Source organism: Erinaceus europaeus, chromosome 10 (assembly GCF_950295315.1).
Source record: "Erinaceus europaeus chromosome 10, mEriEur2.1, whole genome shotgun sequence".
In the NCBI taxonomy this organism is placed as follows: domain Eukaryota; kingdom Metazoa; phylum Chordata; class Mammalia; order Eulipotyphla; family Erinaceidae; genus Erinaceus; species Erinaceus europaeus.
Window position 1 is genome coordinate 10,201,982 of NC_080171.1, and position 23,807 is coordinate 10,225,788.

Genomic DNA, 23,807 nt, shown 5'->3' on the forward strand with positions numbered 1-23,807 from the left:
GATCCTGGTTCGAGCCCCCGGCTCCCCACCTGCAGGGGAGTCGCTTCACAGGCGGTGAAACAGGTCTGCAGGTGTCTATCTTTCCTCCTCTATGTTTTTCCCTCCTCTCTCCATTTCTCTCTGTCCTATCCAACAATGACGACATCAACTACAACAACGATAAAAAGACAACAAGGGCAACAAAAGGGAAGATAAATAAATAAATAAAACTACAAAAAAAAAAAAAAAAGGAAACACTGACAAAACCATAGGATAAGAGGGGCACAACCCCACACAATTTCCACCACCAGAACTCCGTATCCCATCCCCTCCCCTGATAGCTTTCCTATTCTTTATCCCTCTGGGAGTATGGACCCAGGGTCATTGTGGGATGCAGAAGGTGGAAGGTCTGGCTTCTGTAATTGCTTCCCCACTGAACATGGGCGTTGATAGGTCGGTCCATACTCCCAGCCTGTCTCTCTCTTTCCCTAGTGGGGCGGGGCTCTGGGGAAGCGGGGCTCCAGGACATATTGGTGGGGTTGTCTGTCCAGGGAAGTCTGGTTGGCATCATGCTAGCATCTGGAACCTGGTGGATGAAAAGAAAGTTAACATACAAAGCCAAACAAATTGTTGAGCAATCATGAACCTAAAGGCTGGACTAGTGCAGATGAAGAGTCGGGGGTGGGGGGGGGGAGAGTCTCCATTTTGTAGACAGCTAGTAGGCATATTTTAGTTATATTACAAGGGGCCTGTGGCTGTACTATTTTTTTTTTTACCCCCGAGTCTGAATCTGATATGCAGGTGGATCCAAGTTATTGTCTGGGGAGATGATGTCATGGCTGGAAAAAGAACCAGAAAGCTGAATCAGGGAAGAGAGTAGCTCCCAAATATCAGAAAGATGTATAAATATTGTTGACTGTAAACCCCATTGATTTGATGTGATCTGGGGGCCATATTCAGCTTAGGAGCCTATGTGACCTCTGCATCCCTGTAGATCTGAGCTCACATTCTGTGATTATGAATAGGAACGTTCCAAGCTGTCTCAATATCAAGACCCATCTTCTTCAGGTGTAGCAGAGAGTGTGTTGTCCATCCCCCCTTTGGAGGATGGAACATTCTCTACCGTTGTTGATCCAAGTTGAGGGCAAGGTTCTATGGGGGCCCACAAAGGGGTCTATTGTGTTGTTCCTGATAGAGATGACCAGTTGGTCTCTTAGCATGATTTCTTCCAGCTCCATCCAAGATGGACTGAAAATGGTAAAATCACTATTTTTAATAGCTGAGTAGTATTCCATTGTGTATACATAACACAACTTGCTCAGCCACTTATCTGTTGTTGGACACCTGGGTTGCTTCCAGGTTTTGGCTATTACAAATTGTCCTGCTATGAACATATGTGTACACAGATCTTTTTGGATGGGTGTGTTGGGTTCCTTAGGATATATCCCCAGGAGAGGAATTGCAGGATCTTAGGGTAGGTCCATTTCTAGCCTCCTGAGAGTTCTCCAGACTTTTTTCCACAGAGGTTGGACCAATTGACATTCCCACAAGCAGTGCAGGAGGATCCCTTTGTCCCCACAACCTCTCCAGCATTTGTTGCTCTTATCTTTTCTGGTGTATGACATTCTCACAGGAGTGAAGTGGTATCTCATTGTTGTCTTTATTTGTATTTCTCTGACAATCAATGACTTGGAGCATTTTTTCATATGTTTCTCAGCCTTTTGAATATCTTCTGTGGTGAATATTTGGTTCATGTCCTCTCCCCATTTTTGAATAGGGTCATCTGCTTTCTTGTTGAGTTTGGTGAATTCTTTATGTATTGTATATTTATGTATGTATATTTTGTTATTACTCTTTATGCATGTATATTTTAGTTATTAGCCACTTGTCTGATGTATGGCATGTGAAGATCTTCTCCCATTCTGTGAGGGATCTCTTTGTTTGGGTAGTGGTTTCTTCTGCTGTGCAGAAGCTTTTTAATTTGATATAATCCCACTGGTTTATTCTTGCCTTAGACTTCTTTGTAATTGGATTCATTTCATTGAAGATGTCTTTAACATTTATGTGGAAAAGAGTTCTGCCAATGTTTTTCTCTAAGTATCTGATAGTTTCTGGTCTAACGTCAAAGTCTTTGATTCACTTGAAATTTACTTTTGTATTTGGAGATGTATAGTGGTTCAGTTTGATTCTTCTGCATATTTCAACCCATTGTTTCCAACACCATTTGTTGAAGAGACTCATCTTTCCCCATTTAATAGTCTGGGCACCTTTGTCAAAGATTAGGTGTCCATAGGTGTGGGGGTTTAACCTCTGGGCTCTCAATTCTATTCCACTGGTCAGTGTGTGTATTCATATTCTAGTACCAAGAAGTTTTGATTACAATGGCCCTATAATACAATTTGAGATCTGGGAGTGTGATGCCTCCAGTTCTGTTCTTTCTTCTCAAGATTATTTTGGCAATTCTAGGTCTTTTTTGGTCCCAGATAAACATTTGTAGTTTTTGTTTTATTCTCCTAAAGAATGTGGTTGGGATCTTGATGGGGATAGCATTCTATTTGTATATGGCTCTGGGTAGTTGGGTAGTATATTCATTTTGATGATGTTAATACTTCCAACCCATGAACGTGGAATATCTTTCCACTTCTTTGTGTCTTTTTCTATTTCCTTGAGTAGGGACTTATAATTTTCAGTATACAAGTCTTTCACTTCTTTTGTTAGGTTTATTCCTGGATTTTATTGTTTTTGTTGCTACAGTAAGAGGAATTGATTTCTGGATTTCTTCTTCTCCCAACTTAGTCTTTGCATAGAAGAATATCACTGACTTTTGTATGTTAATTTTGTAACCTGACACCTTCCTATATTGCCTGATAATTTCCAAAAGCCTTTTGCTAGATTCTTTAGGTTTTTCTGTGTATACTATCATGTCATCTGCAAATAGAAAGAATTTGACTTCTTCTCTTTCAATCTGTATCCATTTAATTCTTTGCTCCTGCCTGATTGCTATGGCAAGAATTTCCAACACTATGTTGGATAGTAATGGTGATAGTGGGCAGCCCTGTCTAGTACCTGGTCTAAGGGTAAATGCTTTCAGTTTTTCACCATTGAGTATGATGTTGGCTATAGGTGCTATATATAGACTCCACTGTCTTGAAGAATTTTCCATATATTTCCATTTTTGTAGCATTTTGATCATAAAGGGATGTTATATTTACTCAAAGGCTTTCTCTGCATCTATTGAGATGACCATGTGATTTTTGGTATTGCTTTTATTGATGTGGTGGATCACATTGACTGATTTACATATATAAAACCAACCTTGCATCCCAACTTGGTCATGATGAACAATCTTTTTAATACATGGCTGTGTCCTGTTGGCTAGAATTTTGTTCAATATTTAATATCTATGTTCATTAGAGATATTGGTCTGTAGTTTTCTTTCTTTGTTGTATCCCTGTCTCCTGTTGGTATCAGAATGATGTTGGCTTCATAGAAGCTGTAAGGGAGTATTCCTGTGTCTTCAATCTTTTGGAAGCTCTTTAAAAGTAGAGGTAATGGGTGGAGGTGTAGCATAATTGTTATGCAAAGAGACTTTCATGCCTGAAGCTCTCAAGTCCCATGTTCAATCCCTCATACTTCCATAAGCCAGAGCTGAGCAGTTCTCTGGTTTAAAAAAAAAAAAGTAGAGGTATTAACTCTTTCTTGAAGGTTTTTTTTTTCTTTTTTTTTAAATTTATTTTTTATTTAGGAAAGGATAAATTAACAAAGCCATAGGGTAGGAGGGGTACAACTCCACACAATTCCCACCACCCAATCTCCATATCCCATCCCCTCCCCAATAGCTTTCTCATTCTCTGTCCCTCTGGGAGCATGGACCCAGGGTCATTGTGGGATGCAGAAAGTGGACGGTCTGGCTTCTGTAATTGCTTCCCTGCTGAACATGGGCGTTGACTGGTCAGTCCATATTCCCAGTCTGCCTCTCTCTTTCCCTAGTAGGGTGGGTCTCTGGGGAAGCAGAGCTCCAGGACACATTGGTGGGGTCTTCAGTGCAGGGAAGCCTGGCCGGCATCCTGATGGCATCTGGAACCTGGTGACTGAAAAGAGAGTTAACATACAAAACCAAACAAATTGTTGAGCAATCATGGACCCAAAGGTTGGAATAGTGGAGGGAAGTGTTAGGGGGGTACTCACTGCAAACTCTAGTGTACTTCTGCTTTCAGGTATATATTTTGCACTAGTTTATGGATACGTGTGAACATATGCTCTCTCTCACAGAACCTGGTCTATATCTAGGTTTTGGGACTTTGTTAGGAAGTGAACCACCTGAGATGTAATTAGAGAATACTATGAAAGGGAAGGTCTCACCTGAGTAATGAAGCTGAAGGGTTGTCATTCCACACGTGAAGTCTCTGGACACAGTCTGAGCTGAAGCATGTTAAGGTGGCAATCACTGTGTTGATTAGGTTGCGATCGGCAGATGCAACATTATTTGATATGGATTGGGAGAGGCATGTGGGAAAGTGGGCCCTATCCTAAGGTTCCAGGACTGGGGGAAATATAGAAATATACTCTTTAGTGGAGATGTGAGGTTCCTGCTGTCTTAGGGTTCAAAAAGACAATGCATAGTTAATGATATCATCACATTATTTGGTAATTGGGTTAACTTTGAAAAGTCCTTTTGTTAGGGTTTGCTGTATAGTACCCAGTATCTTATATATAGCTGTGCTGTTGGTTGCTTCTGATCTACTTGGTCTAGGCTTTTGAGAGAGTCCGCATATCAAATACACAGCCTATATATTAAAAAGACTCAGTCTGTGTTTTAAAAACTTCGAGACATACAATTAATTTTCCCCCTCTCATATTAATTAACTAGTGATTTATATTACTACACTTTACTAGGAGTGTACATAAACACCATTCCCACCACTAAAAGACTGTGTCCCATCCCACCCACCCACCCCCACCCCCCACCGGCCCAGGAAGCTGCATGTCTACCCCTCACCACAGGGTTTTTACTTTGGTGCCCTACTTTCAGTTTAGTCAGATCCTGCTTTTAGTTTCCCTTTCATATTTTCTTTCTCAACTTCTGTTGATGAGTGGGATCATCCCATGCTCATCTTTATCTTTCTGACTTAACATAATTCCTTCTAGCTCTGTCCAAGATGGGTCAGAGAAGGTGGGTTCATTGTTCCTGATAGCTGCATAGTATTCCATTGTGTGTATATACCACAGCTTTCTCAGCCACCCATCTGTTGTTGGGCACCTGGGTTGCTTCCAGGTTTTAGCTATTATGAATTGTGCTGCTATGAACATAGGAGTACACACCTCTTTTTGGTTGGGTGTTATGGAGTCCTTGGGGTATAACCCCAGGAGAGGAATTATTGGATCATATGGAAGGTCTATGTCTAGCCTTGTGAGAGTTTTCCAGACTGCTCTCCACAGAGGCTGGACCAATTTACATTCCCACCAGCAATGCAAAAGGGTTCCTCTGTCCCCACAGCCTCTCCAGCATTTGTTGCTGCTGTCCTTTTTGATGTATGCCATTCTTACAGGAGTGAGGTGGTATCTTAGTGTTGTCTTAATTTGCATTTCTCTGACAATCAGTGACCTAGAGCAGTTTTTGATATGTTTGTTAGCCTTTTGGATCTCCTCTGAGGTGAATGTTTTGTTCATATCCTCTGCCCATTTTTGGATGGGGTCATTTGCTTTTTTGTTCCTAAGTTTGCTGAGCTCTTTATATATTTTGGTTATTATTTTTTAGAATTCATTTGTAAAACCATCTGGTCCAGGACGTTTTTTCTTGGGAAGGTTTTTGATAACTGTTTCAATTCCGTTGGCTGTGACTGACTTATTCATATTTTCTTGTTCCTCTTTATTTAATTTTGGACATTTCTGGTATCTAGGAACTCACTCATTTCTTCCAGGTTCTCTAACTTGGTGACATATAGTTGTCCATAGAAGCCTCACATGATATTGAATTTCTGTAGTGTCTGTTGTGATATCTCCTCTTTCATTTACAATCCAATTTATTTGGGTTTTCTCCCTATTTTGTTTTGTGAGTCTGGCTAAAGTTTTGTCAATTTTGTTTACTGTTTTGAACAACCAACACTTACTTTCATTGACGTTTTATATGTTTTTTTATTTTCAGTGTTTGTTGTTTTCGCCGGGCTGGCTTCACGGGCGGGTAACAGACAGCCCGGGACTCATGGCTGGGTTGTATGCAGTATCTCTTTATTCATGCAGGACGCAGCACAATATATACCAAGCTAAGCTAAAAACTAAAAACTACAAACATCTTGTCCTTATAAATATACTAGCCCAGTAAGGTGGGAACAGGATGTGACGCAGAGAGGGTGGAGAGAAAAGTGACTGGTGAAAATCAGGGTATGACAAGGAGAGGGGGTGGAGCAGGCAAGAATTCTACCACTGAACCACCAATGCCCTGGAGGGAGGGTGGTGCTTGTTAACAACGGTTAACAAGCCTGCCTCCATGGGTGGCCAACACTATATCGTTTCTTCTCCAAAACAGAAGATTCCGGGTGCATCTGGGTGACAAGTCTAGCAGATGGAGACCTGTCTCAAGTGGCCTCCCCCAGGGCTTTGTTCTGGCTCCTACGCTATTTAATATTTACATCAATGACCTCCCAGAAACTTCTTCAAGGAAGTTCATCTACGCCGATGACATCTGCTGTGCAACTCAGGCATCCAAGTTCGACATCCTCGAGGAAACACTCACTAAAGACATGTCTCTGATATCTGATTACTGTAAAAAATGGCGACTAATCTCTAGCACTGCAAAAATGGTATCATCTGTTTTCCATCTACACCATGCCTCGGCCTCGCGTGAGCTTAATGTGCAGTTTGGCGGTACGAGAATCCGGCATGAAGCCCAGCCAGTCTATCTTGGCGTTACTCTCGATCGCACGCTGTCATTTCACAAACATCTCATAAAAACTGCAGCAAAGGTGGGCGTGAGGAATCACATCATTGCAAGACTGGCCAGCTCCTCATGGGGCGCGAGCGCTTCCACACTACAATCATCATCTCTAGCATTATGCTATTCCACTGCAGAATACTGTGCCCCAGTATGGTTCCGTAGCCCCCATGTCTACTTGGTCGATTCCAAATTATATTCCTCCATGAGGATAATTTCTGGAACCATCCGTTCCACCCCGGTTCCGTGGCTGCCAGTTCTTAGCAACATCGCCCCACCAGATATTCGTCAGGATGCGGCATCATCTAAGTTCATTTCCCATGTCTACGCTCGACCGGACCTGCCAATATACGCGGATATCTTCGCCCACCCTGCCCAACGCTTGACGTCTCGTCATCCAATCTGGTCCCCTACGCCTACACTGAACTTCTCTGTTCCAGTCTCTTGGAAACAGAGTTGGCAGTCAGCTGAGGTAAAGAACAAACACCTCATCACAGACCCCTGCAAGCGTCAACCCGGCTTTGACCTAGCACATTATGATTGGGCCCTCCTCAATCGTTATCGAACAGGCCATGGCCGGTGCGCTGCTATGCTCCATTGCTGGGGAGCCAGAGATGACCCGAATTGCCCCTGCGGCTACAGACAGACTATGACCCACATAGTCAATGACTGCCACCTCTCCAGATTCAAAGGAGGTCTCGAAACTTGACATCAGGCTCAACCTGATGCTGTTGACTGGCTATGGAAGAAGAGCAAACGCTAGAAGAAGAAGAACAGTGGTTATGTAAATAGAATGAAGTGGTTATGTAAATAGAATAGTGTTAAGCAGGGGGGATTAAACCAAATGAAACAGAAGAGGTTTTTAGAAGCATACCAACAAGTGTTATTTATCTATCCTTGAGAATAACCCATGTGGACTTGAGTAGAATGTGTATTCCAGTTTCTTGGGGTGAATGACTCTGAAAATGTCCAATAGTTCTAGTTTATCTATCTCTTCATTTAGCTCTCTCATTTCTTTATTGATTTTTCTGTCTGGCTGATCTGTCAAGTTGATAGACTGGGTTGTTGAAATCCCCTACTATTTCTGTGTTGCTGTTAATATATTGCTGTAACTCTTCCAGTAGATGTTTGGTGTTAGAAGACTTCTCATTGGGTGCACAGATGTTAATAATCCTTAAGTCCTCTTGATTGACTGACCTTCTGAACACTAAGTAAAGTCCATCCTATCTTCTTTTATTTTATTTATTTTAAGGTCTATCATGTCAGATATGAGAATCGCTGTTCCTGCCCTTTTTTGTGGTCCATTGGCTTGTATGATAGTTTTCCATCCTTTCACATTGAGTCTGTGTTTGTCTTGTTGAGTTAGGTGGGGTTCCTGCAGACAATATATGGTTGGGTTGTGTTTTCTGATCCATCTTCCTACTCTGTGCCTTTTAATAAGTGAATTCAGACCATTGACATTTATTGATATTATAGAATGAAGATGTTTTAATGCCATTATTGTAGGGTTTTTTTTTTTAGAGTGTTCTGATATATGGCATGTTTATGGTTATCTGATTGTTTATAGAAGACCTTTCAGAACTTCTTTCAAGGTGGGCTTGGAGATAGTTGATTCCTTCAACTGTTGCTTGTCTGAGAAGGTTTTTGTCGAGTTCCTCGGGGGAATGAGCCAGCCCGGCTCCCATGTTACCACACAGCCTGTTGGAGACAGGCGGAGAGTGGGGGACCTCAGGCCTGCAGTGGCAGAGGTGAGATCGCTGAGAGGTCTTCCAGCATACCATGGCGGTGGATGGTACAACAAATCACCTCAGAGAATCATGGCAGTGGACGGAACACTTTATTGTTTCACTTACAAGTTTATAAATGGGTAGCTGTGCAGGGAAAGTAGCCAAGCTGGCCAATGAGACCAATATCTCCTTATAAGGAAAAAGAGAGGAAGGCAATGAGAAGGTATGGATGGTGATGCAGGAACGGGGAAATAGAAATTTAAAGAAACGAAACCCACCAGAGGGAGGAGAAGTGAGGTGATGAGGCGAGATTGATAGGCTGGTTGGAATTCCCCCACATACTCTGGCCACATCTCACTCAACCACAAGGCTGGCATACCAAGGAGAGACTGATAGATGAGCTTCTGGGGGGTCAACCATCCATGCTCAGACACTCATTAGACCCACAGGTTTTTATGCCTCCATCTAGTCTGAATGACAGTCTAACAGGATACAGTAGTCTTGGTTGAAAGCCTTTCTCATTGAGTGTTCAATAGATATCTTGTCATTCTCTTCTGCCCTGTAATGTTTGTGTGGAGAAATCTAACACTAATCTTAAGGGTTTTCCTCTGGAAATGACTCTGTTTTTCTCTTGCAGCCTTCAGAATTCTTTCTTTACCCTTATTTCTTTCCATTCTAAATATGATGTGTTTTTGTGACTTTAAGTCTAGGTTGATTCTTTGGGACCCTCTGGGCTTCTTGGAAGGCAGCTATGGTCACCACTATACCACCAACCCCTTCTGGGCTTCTTGAACCTTTATGTCTTTTATGTTGTCTAGACTAGAGAAATTCTCAGCTATTATGTACTGAAGAATGTTTTCTTCCCCTCCCCTCTTTCTTCCTCTGGTAGGCCTATAATGTGTTATATTATTTCTTTTAATAAAATAAATAAATAATATATAAATAAATAATTTTTATTTATTTATATATTTTTTATTTTTTTATTATCTTTATTTGATAGAGACAGCCAGAAATCAAGAGGGAAGGGGGTGATACAGAGGGAGAGAGGCAAAGAGACACTTGCAGCACTGTTTCACCACTTGCAAAGCTGGTGAAGATCAGGGGCTCGAACCCAGGCCCTCGCACACTATAATGTGTGTGCTCTACCAGGTGCGCCACCATCTGCCCCTTGTGTTATAGTATTTATTTTGAAGTCATCCCATATGTCTCTGTTGTTGTTTTCAGTATCTCTTAATCTCTTTTTGAGATCTCTTCTTCCTTAGTTTTCTCTAATTCGTCCTCAGTCTTGCTAATTCTGTTTTCTGCCTCATTCATTCTATTCTCTTTCCCCTCTGTTGTTTTCTGTAGCTCAGCTATTTTGTTACCCTGTTGCAATACTGTATTAGCTTGTTCAGCTAGTTGTGCTCTTAGGTCAGCTATTTCAGCTTTCAGCTCTCTAATTACCTCAAGATAGTGTTTTCTTTCAGAGTCTCATTTGTTGTTTCCCCATTTCTGATGAAATTTCCTTCAAACTCTTTCCTCACTCCTGTAATTAATGTGGCAATTAGTGTTTGGATGTTGACCTCATTGTTCTGTGCTTCAACCTTTGGGGGAATTTTAGCTGGGCTTTTTTCCTGGTTCATTTCTCCAATGTTTCTTCTTGGTTTAACCATTGTATATAGTGTGTTATGAGGTCCCTCTCTCTGTACTTTTCGATCCACTTATCACTCTTGCCTGGATTGACTTATGTCTAAGTAAAATACTTAAAGAGTACACAGTTGTGGAAATTAACAGTTGTTTCAGTGTTATCTCAGTCCCTGAGTTGAAGCACAGTGTAAAATTTATTTTTAGAACTATTTTTTCTAGTTTTTTATCTTTATTATGATAGAAACACAGAGGAATAGAGCAAGAAAGGGGTAGAGAGAGACACCTACCTGCAGCACTGCTTCACTACCTATGAAGCTTCCCCCTTTCAAGTAGGGACTGGGGGCTTCAACCTGGATCCTTAAGCATGGTAACTTGTACGCTTTACCCATTGTGCCACCACCCATCCCCTGTGAATTGTTTATAATAAATTGAAATTTTAGGGGCCAGGTGGTGGCACACCAGTTGAGCAGACATGTTATAATGTGCAAGGACCCAGGTTCAAGCAATATATACTGTTATCAAGCCTTCAAAATTAAAAATAGCATTTGCCTCCTCATCATCCTGCTTGCAAGTATCTAGGAGTTATCAATATTTCAGAAGCTCTGCACTAAATTATTACTCCTCTCTCACCCAACCCCAATTCCCTTAATAATGAAAAATTAAATTATTTGAAGCACCAGAATTTGACGTCACAGACACATAAAGGAAACAATACAAAGTACAGTGCGCTAGAATACTGAAAAACAAAAGCATTTTCTCTGGTTCTTGAGTCAGTTTGCTCTGGGGAAAAGTACTTAATCAGCATAGGAAAGGTTGAAAGCAGTTGTTAGCTGTTCTTTCTGCACTTCATTTAATGAGTATTTTTACAATACATGCTATAAATGCATTTATTTATGTAAGGAAGCAAAGTTCGTATATACAACAAAGTCATTTAGGATTCAATAGACACCAAGCAGCACAAACTCTCTAGAGTCTTGCATAAAAGTAGCCAAAACCTCACTTTTTCAGAGAAATCTTCCAAGGACCCATTCTTCCAATTCATTTCTGTCTTTAGTATGAGAAATAAAGTCCATCATCTCAAAAAAAAAATGTGTGGAATTGTACCCCTCTTATTCGTTGGTCTTCTTGATATTTTTCTTTTATAAATAAATAAGTTACATTCATAGCTCTGAGCTAGAGGAGCTTAGTCATTTAACCAAACTACCATGTCATATCCTTTGGTTGCAATCACCAGTTGGTTTAAGAAGAAAATGGGGGTAGGGTGTTGATTCAAAGACATCATAGGAAGCTTGACAGTTTTGAAACAGGAGAGGAACCTCTTGGGGCCTCAGGAAGCAAAATGTCAAGGCGCTGACACTGGGAATGACTGGAAAATCTAAGAACAGGTTTGGCTCTTAACGAAGGTTGTCTGTAATTTGCAGACACACCATGCCACATAAAGATGGAAGGGAAGGTGCCTGGCGGTGGTGTACCTGGTTTATGGGTCAAATAGACATTCACATCCCTTGCTTACTTTCCCCAGCAATGGCATTTGAACAGAGACCTGAAGAAAATGAGACTCATCTATTAAAAATGGTGAATTCATCTTCTTTACCTCATTTCAGATGGAGTTTGAAGGAATCATGTTCAGTGAGATAAGCCAGAAAGAGAAAGATGAATATGGAGTGATCTTACTCATAGACAGAAGTGAAAAAGTAAGAACAGAAGGGAAAACACCAAACAGAAGTTGGGCTGGAGTTGGTCTCTTGCACCAAAGTAAAAGACTCTGGGGTAGGTGTGGGGGAAGGTTCAGGTCCTGGAACAGGATGGCAGAGGAGGACCTATTTAGGGGTTTAGAGTGTTATGCGGAAAAACTGAGAAAGTTACACATGTACAACCAACTCTGCTGTTGACTTTAAATCATTAATCCCTCAATAAAGAAAAAAACAAAGAAGAAGAAAATGAGAGAAGAAACATTGGTTCCTGGTGGAAGGTTTATAGGCACAAGAGTAAATGAAGACACGCAAGCAAGAGCTTACTTGATAAGACTTAAGGAAGAGGGGGTGCCTAGTAGCACACCCAACAAAGCATATGCATTACCAGACACAAGGACCTGGGCTCAGTCCCTTGGTCCTCAGCAGCATGCAGGTGGGGAGTGGGAGGAGGTTTCACATGCAGTCAAACAGTGCAGCAGGTGTCTCTCTCTCCCTTTCCTTGCAATTTCTCTCAGTCTCCATCAAAAAGAAAGAAAGAAAGAAAGAAAGAAAGAAAGAAAGAAAGAAAGAAAGAAAGAAAGAAAACAGAAAAAAAAAAAAGGCCACTGGAAGCAGTGGATTCACTGTGCCCGCACTGAACCCGTGATAACCCTGGTGGGCGGTACCTACATACATAAAACTGAAGAAGAGTGAAGAGGCCCAAATAGCCTCACTTGATAGCCAGTGAGAGCAGGGCATACAATTGGGAAGTGGAGCTATGTCATGTAAGGTCTTGTACACTGCTGTTAGGACTCTGATAGTTACTCTATGCAGTAGAAAGCCTTAACTAAGCCAGGAGAAAGAGAATCAATTAGGAGGTTATTTCAATAATCCACACAAGGGCTGATGGTGACTTGGGTTGAAGCAGTTAGTGGGGGAGGTGGGGAATCCTAAGGTTACAGATGTATATTGATGAGAAGGTTCAATGTATCTGAAGACATTATAGGTAAGGGACATAGAAAAAGAAGAGACGCAAAAATCTGAGACCCTGGTGCTGGGAATGGTGTGGAGTTATACCCTTATTATCTTAAAATCCCTTTTATCTTAAAATTTTGTAAATCACTAAAAAACAAAATTAAGAAAAAAAATGGTTTGGGGCCTGAGAAATTGCAAGAATAGATGTTTGTTGAGATGAGAAACACTTTGTGAGGAATACATTTCAGGGAAGAAATTAGGAGTTTGTTTCTGGTATGCTAAGTCTGAGTAGGTCTGCTCTCTGATTAGAGAGGTTAAGTAAAGAATTGGCAAAGAGATATATTTGGAAGGCATTGTCTGGGTAAGAAAGTAAATATAGCTAAGGAATAGATAATTTGCCTATGTTTCTCATCACAAAAGCGATGAGGAACCAGAAAAGGAAACTGAAATGGAACAAAGACAGAAGTGTCCCCAAAACAGTAAATAAAATATACTTAGGAGGATGAAATAGTCAGTGGTGTCCAAGCCAAGATATAAATGAGGTGCAGTTGACCTTTAAGTTGGCCATGTGAACATCGTTGAATGATTGATGACTTTGCAGGAATGGTCTCGGTTATGGGTCTGATGCTACTCTAACTGGCGTAGGCTTCAAAGGGAATAAGGAAGGGAAATAAAAGCAAGAAATCAAGTGTTATCTTTAGAGAACCAAAACAAAAAAAAAGTGGTTATTGTGTGTTGGGAGTTGTAGACTGAGAGCTTAGCTGATGGAGCTGTCAATAACATCTAAGGCAAATTAGTGGTAGCAGCTGTAAACCACATTTCTTGCCGGAGGTGTGAGAACTAGTCAGTCATCTAACCAGCTGTCAGATGTTTCAAGCATCTACATCCCATCAAGATGCAAATCAGGGTTGGGCAGCCAACAGAAACACTGATGGTATGTATAGAAAGCACTCAACACAGTTTCTGGCCCAAGCATCTATGACTCTACCTTTATCTAGTATTTATGTACTTTATCTGGATCATCTTTATCTGAATCTTGTCTATTTAGCAGAAGTGTCATTGGCCAGTGACTTGACCAATGGTGGGAATCTAAGCCCTGACACAGTCTCTTCTCCTAGGCACTTCCAAGCCTGACATAATCATGTGTCCATCAGTAATGGTGAAAAGATCTAAAAAATGCATCACCAGGCAATTTTAGCACTGTGTGAACATCACTGAGTACAATGTCACAAACCTAGGTGGTAGAGTCTCATATAGAATACATTTCCATAAATCCGCTATCTAATAGGGAATACTTTGCCATAAACCCACAGTCTTAATATTGACCGACACACTAAGCAATTAACGCCTAAGTGAATGTGACTGGACTTTGTCATCAGGAGCTACAGATGAAACAGTGGGAGAAAGAAAGAAAAAAAAAGGTTCATTTGCATCATTCTCTTTGCTTTCATTTCTACAGCTCTTGACAACTTGAGACTGATTCCCTTTCTGAATCTGACATGAGACTACCATCATCATTTGAATATTCATGGGTCCTCTTCCTCTGACCAAGTTCCATCTCATTTTCATTTTTTTGTTCACTTGATAATGTGGGACAGATGCAGATATCTACAAACACTAGTCCTAGAAAGGGAGCAGCTGGAGCACAAGCTTATCACTCAGATGCAGACACAGGTCAAACATTGTCATAGGCAGATTGTTGCGGACAATCAATTCACATGGTAAGTTCTGAATAACATTTTCCACAAGTTGTTCTGAAGAATATGCAGAATGCACTCTAAGAGCAAGGACTGCCTTTACAAGGTGCGGGTTTAAAAATGCCGGGAAGACTTTGGCACCGGAGAAACCTGAATCCCTAGCTGGCCCCACTGTTTATTATAGTTTGTGTCACCTTAAGTGAGGCCATTAATTTCTCTAAGTCTCAGTTTCCTCACATGTAAAATGAAAATAATAGTATTTAACATACAGGGTGATGATATACTCAAAATAGGCATGTGTAGTGTCTAGCACACATTTTTTTTTTTTTAGTATTAAAATTTTGTTAAGATTTTAAAGTAACGGAGGCCAGGTGGTGGTGCACCAGGTTGAGTGCACATGCTACAATTCAAAAGACCTGGGTTCAAGTCCCCGGCCCCCACCTGAAGGGGATAATTTCACAAGTAGTGAAGCAGTTACTGCAGGTGTCTCTCTGTCTCTCTCCCTCTCTATCTCTCCTTTCCTCTCTCGATTTCTTTCTGTCTCTACCCAAATAAATAAATAAATAAATAAGTAAAATATTAAAAGAAAAAGATTTTAAAGTAACTATTTCTGTTAGTATACTAGTACATAGGTGTAAACATCAGAACTATGCAGAAATAAATGTATAAAATAAACTGAATGAGTGGGACCAGGTGGTGGCGCACCAGTTTAAATGTACATAGTACTAAGTGCAAAGACCCACGCAAGGATCTAGGTTCAAGCCCCCAGCTCCCTACCTTAGGTAGGACACTTCATAAGTGGCAAAGCAGGTCTGTAGATGTCTATCTTTCTCTATCTATCTGTCTGTCAGTCTGTCTGTCTCCCCTTCCTCTCTCAATTTCTCTCTGTCATATCCAATGAAATGAAAAAAAATGGCCACCAGGAGCAGTGGACTCATAGTGCTGGCACTGAGTCCCAATGATAATCCTGGAGACAAAATAAATGTGTAACTAAATAAATTAAATAAACTGAATGAAACTTACTAATGAGGCAATGACAGAAAGTGGGACTTGTACTGTCCTACACAAGAAAACAGGATAGGAAGTCATGTGTTTAAAGGCATGATTCAATGCAAGTGAACTTTTTTTTTTTCCTCATCTTGGCAGCACCTTATTTTAAAAAAAAAATGTAGGGAGTTGGGCAGTAGCACAGCCAGTTAAGCGCACGGGACGTGAAGCATAAGGACTGGCGGAAGGATCCTGGTTTGAGCTCCCCCCCCGCCCCCCACCTGCAGGGGAGTCGCTTCACAGGCGGTGAAGCAGGTCTGCAGGTGTCTGTCTTTCTCTCCCCCTCTCTGTCTTCCCCTCCTCTCTCCATTTCTCTCTGTCCTATCCAACAACGATGACATCAATAACAACAATAATAACTACAACAACAAGAAAAAACATCAAGGGCAACAAAAGGGAAAATAAATAAATAAATATAAAAATTTTAAAAGAAGTTCCAGTCTGTTTGGTGTTTTTCTGAATGGTTGAAGATGTAAGTGTTAAATCCAAAATGAATTCCCCTTGTGTGCTCATTATTCATGGCAGCAGTAGCTCACTGAATTCTGCTCTCAAAGTCATATGTTACAATAGGGTCAGTTACAACAGATCCTGGCCAAGGGCTATTTTCAAACTTGTAGATACTTTCTAGAGGTCAAAGTTAGACAGTTTGTCATCACTCAGACAGAGATGTCTCTGGGAAAACCGTACCATGCTACCTAGGAAACACTGTGTATCCCTCAGGACCCAGGATACATTCTGACCTTTTTTTTAAAAAAAAAAAAATTATATTTATTTTCCCTTATGTTGACCTTGTCTTTTTTAATTGTTATAGTTATTATTGTTGTTATTGATGCCGTCGTTGTTAGATAGGACGGAGAGAAATGAAGAGAGGAGGGGAAGACAGAGGGGGAGAGAAAGAGACACCTGCAGACCTGCTTCACTGCCTGTGAAGCGACCCCCAGCTTTACAGGTCAGAATGGGGAGCCAGGGGCTTGAAACGGGATTCTTATGCTGGTCCTTGTGCTTCACGCGTGTGCATTTAACCCACTGCACTACCACCCGCCTCCCCATTCTGGCCTTCTCTACAGCAATATTCTTTGTTCTCTAGAGCTAGGTTTCTGCCCCACTTCATTCTCGGGTGGAATGTCTCCTTTTCCTGCCTTGAGTCTCAGTTTCCTGAAGTGTGTGTCTGTTGTCTGCCCCCAGCTTACCTCTAGTCTTTCCTTTTCCGGGAAATCTAGCGTCCCTCTTTGATGCAGAGCCACTGTCCATGGCAGGAAAGAAATTCTATGGTCCAGGCTGCACCAAAACCTGGGGTCTCCAATCTGTGCCTCTGTAACTCCCACCTCCACTTCCCATAGACTTTCTTTCTCTCTTTCTTTCTTTCTTTCTTTCTCTCTTTCTTCCTTTCTTTCTTCCTTTCTTTCTTTCTTTCTTTCTTTCTTTCTTTCTTTCTTTCTTTCTTTCTTTCTTTCTTTCTTTCTCCTCCAGGGTTATTGCTGGTGCTCAGTGCCTGCACTATGAATCACCGCTCCTGGAGGCCATCTTTTTCCCTTTTGTTGCCTTTGTTGTTTATCATTATTATTGCTGTCGTTGTTGTTGAATAGGACAGAGAGAAAGGGAGAGGAGGGAAAAACAGAGAAGGGGAGAGAAAACACCTGCAGACCTGTTTCACCGTCTGTGAAGCAACTCCCCTGCAGGTGGGGAGCCGGGGCTGGAACCGGGATCCTTAAGCCGGTCCTTGTGCCACCTGCGCTACCGCCCGGCCCCCTAGACTTTTTTTCCCTAATTTCTACTTATTTTTTTTTAATTATATAAGACAGAGAGAAATTGAGGTGGGGACAGGAAATGGAGAAGAGAGGGAAGGACCTGAAATACTACTCCATCACTCGTGAAGCAGGTGTGGACTGTGGGTTTGACCCGGATCCTTGAACTTCTTAAAAGTGTGGGCTCAATGAGGTTGGCCACCACCCGGCCCCTCTTAGACTTTCTAATAGACCTATGCCTGGCTGAGCCTTCTCCAATACAACAAAGGTGAGGAGAATGAAAGAATGACCCCTTGGGGTCGGGTGGTGGCGCACCTGGTTGAGCGCACATGATACAATGTATGAGGACTAAGGCTCGATTCCCCAGTCCCCACCTGTAGGAGGAAAGCTTCAAGAGTGGCGAAGCAGTGCTGCAAGTGTCTCTCTGTCTCTCTTTCTCTCTATCCCCCCTTCCCTCTCGACTTCTGGCTGTTTCTATCCAGTAAATAAATAAAGATAATTAATTTTTTTTTTAAAAAAAAAGAATGACCTCCTTTAGGAATATGTGATGATTGCCCATATCATTCAAATGATGTGGTTAACAGTATAGGCTTGGAGGCTGGGTGGTGGCACACTCGGTTAAGCACCCACATTATACTACACAAGAACTTGAGTTCAAGCCCCTGGTCCGCATTTGCAAGAAGAAAGTTTAACAAGCAGAGAAGCCATCTACAGGTGTCTCTCTCTCCCTCCCTGTTTCCCTCTTCCCTCTAATTTCTCCGTGTCTGATCAAATAAAATAAAGTTAAAAAAACAAATAAATAAAAGATTTTCGGAAGGAAGCAGTTAAAAAAATAAAGAGTATAAGCTCAAGAGCCAACTTCCTGGGTTGGGATTTTAGCTAGAACCTTTGCTAATTGCATGAGTGTAAGCAAGTTGACTCCTATGTTTAAAGGTTTGTTCATTTATTTATTTTATTGGACTTCATTGCTACAGCTTAGAATTTGTTGCAGTGGGTCTAGATCCCCCCTCACCATCTGCTCGATCTGATCATCTTTGAGGGCCTTCAAACGCAGTCCCTTTTTTTTTTTTTTTGCCTGTGGGATTATTGGTGGGGCTCGGTACTTGCACTATGAATCCACTGTTCCTGGAGGCCATTTTTCCTCTCCCCCCCCCCCCGCTTTGTTGCTCTTGTTGTTGGCATTGCTGCTGCTGTTGTTGTTGTTGGATAGGACAGAGAGAAATGGAGAGAGGAAGGGAAGACAGAGATGGGGAGAGAAAGATAGACACCTGCAGACCTGCTTCACTCCCTGTGAAGCGACTCCCCTGCAGGTGGGGAACCAGGGGCTCGAGCAATGGTGGCATCAATAACAATAATAATAACCACAACAAGGCTACAACAAGGACAACAAAAGGGGAAAAAAATGGCCTTCAGGAGCAGTGGATTCATGGTGCAGGCACCAAGCCCCAGCAGTAACCTTGGAGGCAAAGAAAGAAAGAAAAAGGGAGGGATGATGGAAGGAAGAAAGAGAGAATGGAAGGAAGGAGGGAAGGAATGGAGGACACCTGCAGCTCTACTTCACGCTTCATGAAGCTTCCCGCCTCCAGGTGGGGACTGTAGGTTTGAACCCCAGTCCTTGCAAATGGTAATGTGTGCATTCGACATAGCCCAGCCCTGTTTTCCTTCTGCAGAACAGACTCTCACAGACTCTGTGTCAGTGAGTGCACGGTGCCTGTTTTGTAGAGCCCACAGGAGCGTTTTCTTAGATGACACTGACAAATCACTGAGTAACATAGCTGTCTCATACAGTTCCTGGTGATCCTCGCTGTCGCCATCACTGTTGCTGATAACTTGTGTAGCAGTCAGAACTCAGGCTTTAGAGCTGCGCCAACAGACCCTTATAAACTAATTTCATCACTTAACAGCTGCTAGGGCATCAGTTTCTTCAACTACAAAATGGTGTCATCAGAGTCACCTCAGAGGGGGAAAAAAAGTAAACAGTCGGGAGTCTGCGGTAGTGCAGCGGGTTAAGTGCAGGTGGCGCAAAGCGCAGGGACCGGCGTAAGAATCCAGGTTCAAGCCCCCGGCTCCCCACCTGTAGGGGAGTCGCTTCACAGGCGGTGAAACAGGTCTGCAGGTGTCTGTCTTTCTCTCCCCCTCTCTGTCTTCCCCCCTTCTCTCCATTTCTCTCTGTTCTATCCAACAATGAGGACAGCAATAACAACAATAATAACTACAACAACAATAAAAGAAGGGCAACAAAAGGGAATAAATAAATATTTTTAAAAAGAAAGGGATGGGGGGCCAGGTGGTGGCACACCTGGTTGAGCGCACGTGTTACAATGTGCAAGGACCTCGGTTCAAGCCCCTGTTTCCCACCTGCAGGGGAAAAGCTTCACAAGTTGTGAAGCAGTGCTGTAGGTGTTTCTCTGTCTCTCCCTACATATCCCCTTTCCTCTCAATATCTCGCTACCTCTATAAAATAAATAAAGATAAAATATTTTTAAAAAGAAAGTGATAGACTTCTTCCATAATTTGGTTATTTTTAATAGTGAAGCTCTGAGGATAGAAGTACAATATATCCTTTCAAATTCATGTTGTCATTATAAATAAATAAATATATATATAATAATACTGCATTTTTTTTAAAATTTTTTATTTAAGAAAGGATTAATGAACAAAAACATAAGGTAGGAGGGGTACAACTCCACACAATTCCCACCACCCAATCCCCATAACCCACCCCCTCCCCAGTAGCTTTCCCATTCTCTATCCCTCTGGGAGCATGGACCCAGGGTCATTGAGGGTTGCAGAAGGTAGAAGGTCTGGCTTCTGTAATTGCTTCCCCGCTGAACATGGGCGTTGACTGGTAATACTACTGCATTTTAAGGTATTTCTTTTTTTGTTTGTTTAAGGATTCTTCATACTGTTGGTTTACGCTAAGTGTAGTGATCAAAGAGGTGAAAGGCAGCTACCATTCAACAGAGTTTCGTGCATATGTGGAATCCAGAGGATTAATACACATGAATTTGCAACAAAAAAAAAGAAGACAAAGTATCCAAACTGTCTCTTAGGCTTTGGAAGAGCTGTGGTGGTTATCAGAGGACAAGACAGGGACAGGACAGGGAGAGCACACAAGTTCAGTGGCGAATGTCGTGACTTAACACATACACTAATACACGCACATGAGCTTGAAATCATTCCCCTGAGACCTTCTGATTTTGTAACTCACTAATAATGAGATTTACAAAAGAAATAGAAGCCAACGATCTAGCGTGCTGAGAAAATAAAAGAGAAAGACAGGAGAGGAGAGAGAAGGGGGAGGGAGGGAAGAGGAGTGGAGGAGGAAGGGGAGAAGAGGAAAGGAGAGGAAAGGAGAGGAGAGGAGAGGAGAGGAGAGGAGAGGAGAGGAGAGGAGAGGAGAGGAGAGGAGAGGAGAGGAGAGGAGAGGAGAGGAGAGTAGTGCTCTAGTTTCTGTCCCATTAAAAAATAAACGTGGGAGTCGGGCAGTAGCGCAGCAGGTTAAGCACATGTGGCATAAATAGCAAGGACTGGCATAAGGATCCCCATTCTAGCCAGTGACTCCCCACCTGCAGGGGAGTCACTTCACAAGTAGTAAAGCAGGTCTGCAGGTGTCTGTCTTTCTCTCCCCCTCTCTGTCTTCCCCTCCTCTCTCCATTTCTCTCTGTCCTATCCAACATCAACAACAACAGTAATAACTACAACAATGAAACAATAAGGGCAACAAAAGGGAATAAGTAAATAAATATTTAAAAAACTAATAATAAAAGTAATAATTAGAAAAATGAATCGAAAGGTCAACTCGTGAAACTGAATGGAATGCTGAATTCACAATGTCTCCTTGCCACAGACTTTGCAAATGGGTATCAAGCACTTCTCTGGCCTCTTCGTGCTGCTGTGCATCGGATTTGGTCTGTCCATCTTGACCACCGTTGGTGAGCACATAGTGTACAGGCTGCTGCTACCCCGAATCAAGAACAAATCCAGGCTGCAGTACTGGCTCCACACCAGTCAGGTGAGCTGCCACGCGTTGGGTCTGTAGCGTCCTTGATAACAAATGTCTTCTGGCCCCAGTCAGACCTGCTGCTGATTAGAGCTCCGTAGAGCTCTCCTACCCCAGGAGACTGTCACAATGGACACTGAATTCTACTGTGGCATCCACCGGCTCTGTTCTCAGCAAGGTCAAAAAGGTCGTCAGAAAGTCTGCTGCCAGGACTCCCACCCAGTTTATTTATTTATCTTTGACCTATTGGTTTTCTTTTTCTTAAATTATCTTTTACTTATTGGCTAGAGACAGCCAGAAATTGAGAGGGTAGGGGGAGGTAGAGAGGGAGACAGAGAGACAGACACCTGCGGCCCTGCTTCACCACTCGAAAAGCTTTCCCCCTGCAGAGGGGAGCGGGGGGCTTGAACCTGGGTCCTTGCACATTGTAACAGGTGAGCTCAACCAGCCCTTCCCACCCAGTTTATAACATATAGTTTCTTAACCTTCTGTTGGAATGCTATACATGTAGACTTGAATTGGGATCAGGATGTTGGGAGTTTGGGACTACTAACACCCTGCCTCCTAGGTTCAAGTTTCATACCTTGGAGTTTAATTCCCAATTACAATTTGTCACAGGGTAGAGGTGTTTTTTGTTTGTTTGTTCGTCCATTTCCCCCACCGAGGAAGGAGTCTCTCCATGTCCTCACTGTTTAAAAGAATTCTAGGAAGTTGGGCAGTAGTGCAGCAGGATAAGCGCACGTGGCGCAAAGCGCAAGGACCAGCGTAAGGATCCCGGTTCAAGCCCCCAGCTCCCCACCTGCAGGGGAGTCGCTTCACAGGCGGTGAAGCAGGTCTGCAGGTGTCTATCTTTCTCTCTCCCTCTCTGTCTTCCCCTCCTCTCTCCATTTCTCTCTGTCCTAGCCAACAAGGACAACAATAATAACTACAACAACAATAAAAACAACAAGGGCAACACAAGGGAAAAATAAATAAATAAAATTTAAAAAAAAGAATTCTAGGATGTAGGTGCTAAAGTGGTGTCCTGTGTGATGGAAAGGTAGGCCTTGCGGGTTCAGATGCCTACAGACTGGTCAGGTATCCAGTGTAACTTCTGCGGGTGTTGGAGGAGCTGGTGAATGCGGGTCCTCTCTATATGGCCATCTTGGCCTCACCTTCAGACTGACCCATGCTTAGCAGTAAAACAAGGCTCTTTTACACATTCATTGTCACAGCTTTTCTTTGTACCATATTGCTTTCAACAACCCAAAGCCTTTCTAAGCTCATTTGTAAAATCCCCCTCCTCTTTCTTTCTCTCTTTCTCTCTTAATTTTCCCCAAGGTAGAATAAAAATGTAGAATCCAGGGGCCAGACAGTGGCACACCCAGTTAAGCTCACATAGTACAAAGCCACCAAGTTGCAGATGCCATCATGATGCCATCCTGACTTCCCTGGGCAGACAACCTCACCAATATGTCCTGGAACCTCACCTCTCCAGAGCCCTCCCCCACTAGGGAAAGATAGAAACAGTCTAGGGTTGTGGATCCCTCTGCCAACGCCCATTTCCATTGGAGAAGCAATTAAAGAAGCCAGAGCTCCCACTTTCTGCACCCCCAAATTTTGGTCTGTATTCCTAGAGGGGAAGAAATTAGGGAAAGATGCCTAGAGGTCTCTGAACCTCAATTCCATCATGAGCCTGAGAGAGAAGGGGTGGTGAGGAAGATCACTAGGAAGTAGTAAGAGGTATAGGTGTGATTTAGAAAGGAAGAGAAGACAGGACCATAAGAAAAATTGATATATAGATGTAGATGTAGATATAGATATAGAATTAATAGTCAACCAATACCTGTGATCTTGTGGAGAACTGCTGAAGTTTCTAATGGGCATGGAATGGGGACATGGAACTCTGGTGGTGTGAAAGGTGGGGATATATTTCTGTTGTCTTATAATTTTGTGAGTCAATATTAAATCGCTAATAAAATAATGAGAAGAAAATTCAGGTGGGTGGGGGGACACGTGGTATAGCAAGGAACCAGGATTTAAGACCCCAGGCCCCACCTGTAGGGTGGGAAGCTTCATGAGCAGTGAAGCTATGGTATATATCTCTCTGTCTCTCTTCCTCTCTATCTCTCTCTCCTCTCAATTTCTCTATCCTGTTAAATTTTGGAAAAAAGAAAGAGAGGAAGGAAGGAAGGAAGGAAGGAAGGAAGGAAGGAAGGAAGAAAGAAAGAAAGAAGAAAGAAAGGAAGGAAGAACAAGAAAGAAAGATTCAGGTGGTAGTTTGTCCCAAAAGCCTGTGTCTAATGCTCTCTACATGTGAATCTGCTCTTTCTACCAGAGATTACACAGAGCACTGAATGTAGAAGAAAAGCAGCAACATTTCAAGACGAAGCGTGTGGAAAAGAGGTAAGAGGCCCGCACCAGG

At 42.4% G+C, this 23,807-nt stretch overlaps 1 protein-coding gene across 4 annotated transcripts in view; it reads left to right on the plus strand.

Moving 5' to 3' along the window:
• GRIN3A (glutamate ionotropic receptor NMDA type subunit 3A) overlaps window positions 1-23,807 on the plus strand; it is a 256,842-nt gene that overhangs the window by 222,753 nt on the left and 10,282 nt on the right. For 3 of the 4 annotated variants that reach the window (XM_060199075.1, XM_007526769.3, XM_016189866.2), the window contains exons 7-8: window positions 21,251-21,415; window positions 23,721-23,788. The exons of the other annotated variant lie outside the window; for it this stretch is intronic. In XM_060199075.1, coding sequence (XP_060055058.1) covers window positions 21,251-21,415; window positions 23,721-23,788 — 233 coding nt within the window. The remainder of the gene's footprint in view (window positions 1-21,250; window positions 21,416-23,720; window positions 23,789-23,807) is intronic. 4 annotated transcript variants of the gene reach the window in all.